This window comes from Elephantulus edwardii, unplaced genomic scaffold (assembly GCF_000299155.1).
Source record: "Elephantulus edwardii isolate Elephantulus edwardi_28Jun2011 unplaced genomic scaffold, EleEdw1.0 scaffold00195, whole genome shotgun sequence".
Lineage (NCBI taxonomy): Eukaryota > Metazoa > Chordata > Mammalia > Macroscelidea > Macroscelididae > Elephantulus > Elephantulus edwardii.
Genome location: NW_006399945.1, coordinates 1,480,654 through 1,487,366, shown reverse-complemented (window position 1 = coordinate 1,487,366; position 6,713 = coordinate 1,480,654). Strand labels below are relative to the sequence as shown.

Genomic DNA, 6,713 nt, shown 5'->3' with positions numbered 1-6,713 from the left:
TTTAGTGACATTCTCCACATGATACATTTCTGGTTTTGTATACAATGACTTTTTTCCTAAAAAGCTTTAAGTGCTTGGCTACAGACTCTATTCGTTCGAATGCCTACCATAGATTTGACCTGCCATTGAAGATTCTTGACAGAAGAATGTAATTAAATATGGCCTGCTAAGATAGAGTTGGATTACTTAGTATTATTTTTACCAATTAACCTATCAAAAAGAGCTCTGATTTTATTAAGAGTAAGTAATTAAGTTGCTGAAAGTAATTAAATATAAAATAAATATATCTATTTTAAAAAAGATTTCTAATGTGTGTGAGGCATACCATTGAAGCATGCAGCGAAAAGCAAGGGTGTTGTAAATATCAGCAAAGTCTAAGCTCCAGAGTTTCACTCTGGCATCATTATACTGATGAGCAGCCTATGTCAAAGACACAAAAAAGCACTTCTTAATATGGCTTCATGTTAATTGCATGTTAATCTATTGCAATTCAATCATGTCCCTCCCATACCCAAACAGGAGAAGTCTGAACTGACACTGCTAGCCTGTGGATGGGAGCTCCAGCATTACAAAACTTCCACAAAAGGAGGCATTCTGGTGCCTCTTCTGCAGGAAAATCCTCTTTCTCCATCTAGTCATCAACATCAGTAGATGGGAGACTTGGGTAGGAAGCACTATGTCTTTATCCTAATGATAAGGATGCAAAACAAACAGTGTTTGCAAGTTTCATACATCTTAAGATTTCCCTGTGTTCCCAACTAGTGGCTGTAGAAATAGCCCTGCAGTTCCAAACACACAAACAATTATAAATATCCACAGGAATACTCTGTCCACCACCATGGCCACATACTTCCAATCATCTTCTACCTGAAATGCAAAAAGCCAAAGCAATATTTTAGAGTCAAAACCAAATTAAACACACTCTGTTTCATAAATTTATTTTTCAAGGAAGATTCCCCTGGACATCTTCTAATGCGATTGTTGTTTTGTTGTGTCTGACTTGTATCCGTTACATGGTACACATAAGAAATTTTGTTTTGGCCAAGAACAAAAACATCTTACACAGCTGGATATGAAATAAGCAGAAGATACAAATAATTCAGGAACCCATGGGTCACAGAGAACCTTTCTTGATCCAAGATGCTTTCAAGGAATAGCTGCTCAGATAGCGCTATTCTTGTGATATGCACAATGGGACATTTTTGTCTCTTGGTAAATTTAGGAAATGGGTTTGAGATAGGAGAGGAAAAAAGGTGCCACAATACAGGGTATTATGATTAAGGACATTCTTAACAAGAAGATACAGCTTTCCAAATTTCAAAGCTTTAAAAACCTTAAAAAAACCCCAAACAAACCCCAAAGCCCAAATCTCTTTAATAAACTAGAGTAATACAAAATACAACAACAACAACAACAAAACCCAGTAAACCTCTCTTTCTCTCTATTTGTGGAGAGTTGCTTGCATTTGTCTGTCTTTCTTGTCCTCAATGTCCAACCTTCTGTTAAAGTTCTGTGATGTGTCTCAAGAACCCTGTCTGGTGGTGTCTAATAACAACTCTCTCCTGGATTTTATGAAGATGGCACAGGAAGGTAAGTTCTTCTAGGCTTCCTTGTCCTTGATACATCTCTCCACCTCTGTGGCAGGCATTCACAACATCTTCCCCTGCACCCACAGGGTGACTCCCAGGTTTCACACTATTTCTTCACTGGAAGATAGGGATCATAGGAGTTGCACTATAAAGTTAAACTCAAATATCTGGTACAAAGTTTTAGATACTCTCAGCTAGTCACCCGTATGCTATGAAACTATGATAGGCTTGATTTTTCTAGAGTTCTTTAGGAACCAGGGACATGCTTCTGTATGGCTAGATTTTAGAAAGTGAGAAAAATGTCACCAGAGTTGATGTCACTTAGTGCAGATACTCCTTATATAACCCCTCTCAAGAGTGTGGCAGGACAGGAAAAAACCTCCAGTGGCTCTCCGACACCCCTGTAGATTGGTCTCCTTTCTCAGGACTGAGGAGCACCCCTCAGCTCACCTCTATGGCCCTCTGCAGCACCTTCCCTTTCCCTGCTAGCCAGAGTGTAGATCATCCTCTCTACTCAGTGCTGGTCTCTCAGCCTATCTGTTAACACTGTGAGTGGGGAGTGATGGCAGGGAGGGGCTGAGGATTGACCACAGTGGGTGATAAATGGCACCAAGCCTAGTGACTCCACTGTCTTAGCGGCCCCTCCCTGTATTAGTCTGGTTCGTCTGTTGTCACTGTCACTGGAGACCTCAGGTCATCTTGTTGTCACTCCTGACAGTATCAGGGAGTATAGAATGTACCCCTCCACCTCCCTCAGTGACGCCACTGGAAAATGTACTGAGTTAATGCTAAAAATAGTCTAGAGGCTCATTCAATCAACTCCCAAGTCCCTCTCAGTTAGAATGCCTGTGATCGGAGCTGCCAGAAGGCTCCCTCCCACCTTTTACTGTCTGCAACTCTTGCATCATTTCTCTTTCCTTCCTCTGTGGAGAAAGCTTTTTCCTTTCTACCCTTTTGTTTCTGGTGCAGCCATTCTTGGTTTTGTTAACCGAAGTTGTCTTTAATGTTTATTTTAACCAGATTCCAGTTGAGTTAAAATTTCTGGTGATGCAACATTGCACTAGTGCTGTATTTAATTCCACCCTACTCCTAGGTATGAACCAACACTCCACACAGAGCTGCATGGAAAGAGAGAGTTGGATCTTTAGAGTGACACTGCTTGCCAACGCTTGTAAATGGAACTCACAGTTAAAACCTGGCCTTGTCCGAAAAGCAGCCATAAGCCTGATAAAGACCAAGACCAGGCAAGCAGAGGGACAGGTGCTTACCTCCTTTGTTTCATTTTGGTTCTTCATGTTATCTGCAATGAACTGCACACTGTTAATCACATCTTCCACTTCGGGTGAGTGCTCTGGATTTTCAGCCATCCACTGTAAAGGCTGCCGACTTAACCTTCTCTTGCTGTTGGTGGTCGATGCCCGTGATTTATGGCAGTGGCAACACTCTTTAATATCAGGCTCTCTGCGGTTAGTGAACTTGGCGTTGGCTGGTTTACTGACAATGCTCTTCGGGGTTTTATCAGAACACGTCTCCTTCATCTTGTCCAGAGGCCTCCTCATCAGCAGGATCTGTGGCAACAGCTGAAGGAAAACTGACTTTACCCACTCGGGCATTGTGTGTGTGGTTGGAGTGCGATAGTGTATGTTCAACACAAAGACGGTCACCACGATGGACAACGTGACAAAGATCATGGTGAACAGCAGGTACTCACCCACCAGCGGGATCACAAGAGACGTGGACGGAATGGTCTCGGTGATGACCAGCAGAAACACAGTCAGAGAGAGCAGAACAGAAATGCACAGAGTCACTTTCTCACCACAGTCAGAAGGAAGATAGAAGACCAACACGGTTAGAAATGAAATAAAGAGACAGGGGATTATCAGATTAATAGTGTAAAACATTGGCAGTCTTCTAATGTAAAAAGAGTAGGTTATATCTGTGTAAATCTCTTCACAGCAGTTGTACTTTATGTCATGCTTGTAGCCTGAAGCATCAACAATTTCCCATTCACTGTTTTCCCAAAAATCATTCATATCCACTTTAGAGCCGATAATTAGAAGATCAATCTCAGCTTTGTCATATGTCCAGGAACCAAATTTCAGGGAACAATTTTGATGATCGAAAGGGAAGAAGGTGATATCCATGGGGCAGGAACTCTTGAAAATAGCCGGTGGAGTCCAGGTTATCATGCCATCGTATTTAAGAAGAGCTTTTGTTTTGCCTTCCACTTGGAAGTCACCGACGGCACTGTGAAGTGAAATAGACACCGTTAGCAATAATCCCTTTTCTGGGTCATCAAGCACCAGAGGCAGCTTTGGACAGACATGATGGTAGTCAGATGCCCGTACTTGTTATAGAGGACAATGTCAGGCTTCCAAATCTTATCAGCAGGTACACGAAGAGTCTCAATGCCATCGTATTCTGTTGGGTCCCATCGCAATTTATAATCATTCCATATCTAAAGGAAGCAGAAGTCATGTGAAAACTTTTTAGTAACTTTCTGCCAATGTTAATTTTACGATGATAGAATACTTGGGCTTTGTTTGGTCCTTAATTTTTTTTCCTTTTTTCTAGTTGTCTAGTGGATAAGATGTTGCATTGCCAACCCAAAAGCAAGTGGTTCAAATTCACCAGCTGCTCCACAAAGAAGATAGGACATCTCCTCCTGTGTGGTTTACAGACTCTGAAAACCCACTGGGGGCATCAAGTATGGGTCGATTCCAATTCAACAGCAATGAGAGGGAGGGAGAGAAAATGTTATTTGTACTTACTTGGTTGAATGTGAGAAAGTTTTAAAGGGTACATTGGTTTCTATAAAAAATTTGAGAAAGTAAAAGCATGGAGTATGAAAAGACAATAGTTGAGTTGATTTTGGAAAATATTTAATTAGATGATTAATTACCTATTGATTATTAATTAGTTGGCTAAGATGATGGGCTCAATTTCTATGCGCCATAGAATATTCAACCTGGAAACAAAGTCTGCTTTCTTAATAAAAATGAATTTAAATGTATAATGATGTGTTTGTTAGAGTCTGTGCAAAAACTTAAGATAGAAATGAAGAGGTGACATAATGGGTGGGGGAATGATTAGGAACAACCATTAGTGAGACTCTAAATCACTTTCTTTTTCAGTACTAGTTTTAATTAATATTTTTATAACTCACAACATTGTGTTTCATGTGTGTACATTGTTTTATATAATCTTTTCTTTATATAATATTTTGTTCATATATATTGAGGTGTTTCCCCCTTGCAATCATCTTACTAATAATAACATTCAAGAAAGCATGTAAGCCAGCTACTTCGTGCCTCATGCTGTAACCTCCTCCTTTTAGATAGCCAATTTCTGATTTGCCCAGCCTTAAAACTTACTTGCTCTTGAGCTGAGCTATTGACTTTCCTAGACCTGGTGTCATAAAGATGAAAGGTGTTAGAATTCAAATTATAGATAAAAAAAATAATATACTTCAGAGCAGAAATCAGATATGACTGAAATCTCTGTCAGAGAGATATTTGCTATCAGGTAATAATTTATACTGTATTACAAGCTGACACAATAACTGCAGTTATGGGCTTGAGCATGCCAAGATTGTGAACATGGCACCACCAGAGAGAGCAAGATTTCAGTATGCTTGTTGTTCACTGGGTCACTTTAAGTTGGAGTCAACAGCACTAAACAATTACAAGTTGATAATGGAAATGGGGGGTACTAGTGGTTGTTATCCATTAGACATTACTAAGGTGACACAGGAGTAACACAATTCAGAGAGAAAGACAAGTGGTGTAGGCACATACGTGACGCAGCCACAGATTGGTTTCCATGATTTGGTTTACTTCATCCTAAGAAAAAGAAAATATTTTTAGCTTCAAATGCACTTTCTCACAGAAAGATGTCTTAGCACAAGGATTACAACTAAAAAAGATCCCAATCTGAATTATTCATGCTAATGGAGGAAAGCTAGAAGCGTGAAAAGGCAATATATAAAAAGTATTTCATGTATAACCAGAAATAAGATTTTTCCATATCTGGTCCCAACCTTGATGATATTGAAAGGAAGCATTGTTTTTAAGGCTAGTCTAAGTCTCATTTCCTCCATTAATACCTTCCTCATCCTATAAATATTTCTGATTGCAAGAAATTATCAAAGGTAGAGAAAAGAGGGGTAAGAAAGAGGGAGGAGAAATAGTACCCTCTGAGAAGTTGGTAAGTATTCAAACTTGACTCACTGTTGTTTTCTTTCCCACTCCTTAAACACATCCCTCCTTAATTGTACCTCAGAGTTCTCTAGAATCTAAGTTTTGAGCTCATCTTCCCAAAGATCTATCTGCAGATGTTAACCTCAGCTGGTTTTTTGTTAGACTCTACCACTCACCCAACAATACATCTTTAACTTCCATTCAAACCTACACTGATTATTTCAACTCTTTGTTCCACATGTATTTATTGAGTTTCTCTTATGTACTCTATGTAGACTAGGGATAGAAGAGTAAAGAGGGTGACCCCTTAGTTGTCAGTTAGGGAGACAGAAAATTAATAGTAGATGTAGAGCAAAGATCTCTCCTGAAGTTCAGTGCTGTTAGTAATAGGATAATACTCATCCATCTGCAGGAAATACCCTTTGATGAGGTTATTTCACTTACACATCAACCACTAATGTGAAAGATTAAGACATTTAAGGTTTTTAACAACTTATGTAGTCTGAGATTGACCAAATATGAAATCAAGATGCTCTGATACTTACCAGTGATTGGAATGTGAAAGCTGTAAACAAACAAGAATCGGTAGTAGTTGGAAAATAAGGACTTGGTAATAGAAACTACGTGAAGGTCAAATATGTGTGAGCGTTTTCCAAGACTAATGACTAGCACATTGTAAATATAGGGATTTTTTTAACATAAAAACTGACTATGGGGGGAAAAAAAGTGACTATGCATCCCGTTGGATAGGATATACAGGAATCAAATAAACAATTGTTATATGCCATTGAGTCAACTACAACTTAAATCAACATCTGTGGGAAAATATAATGCAGAAATTCAATATCATCAGTCAGGAAAAGGCCAGGGCCAAAGGAAGGACAAACCATGAATTACTTCCATGCAATTACAAATAGGAGCTTAA

General features: G+C 39.3%; 1 protein-coding gene across 2 annotated transcripts in view; it reads right to left on the bottom strand.

The window, feature by feature from the left end:
• Positions 1-735: 735 nt before the first annotated feature.
• Positions 736-6,713, bottom strand: part of CHRNA6 (cholinergic receptor, nicotinic, alpha 6 (neuronal)) — a 14,809-nt gene continuing 8,831 nt past the window's right edge. Inside the window, exons 3-6 of one of the 2 annotated variants that reach the window (XM_006896980.1) lie at positions 5,387-5,431; positions 3,938-4,047; positions 2,858-3,836; positions 736-867 (exon numbers count right to left, since the gene is read on the bottom strand). In XM_006896980.1, coding sequence (XP_006897042.1) covers positions 736-867; positions 2,858-3,836; positions 3,938-4,047; positions 5,387-5,431 — 1,266 coding nt within the window. The remainder of the gene's footprint in view (positions 868-2,857; positions 3,837-3,937; positions 4,048-5,386; positions 5,432-6,713) is intronic. The other variant, XM_006896981.1, reaches the window with a different exon arrangement.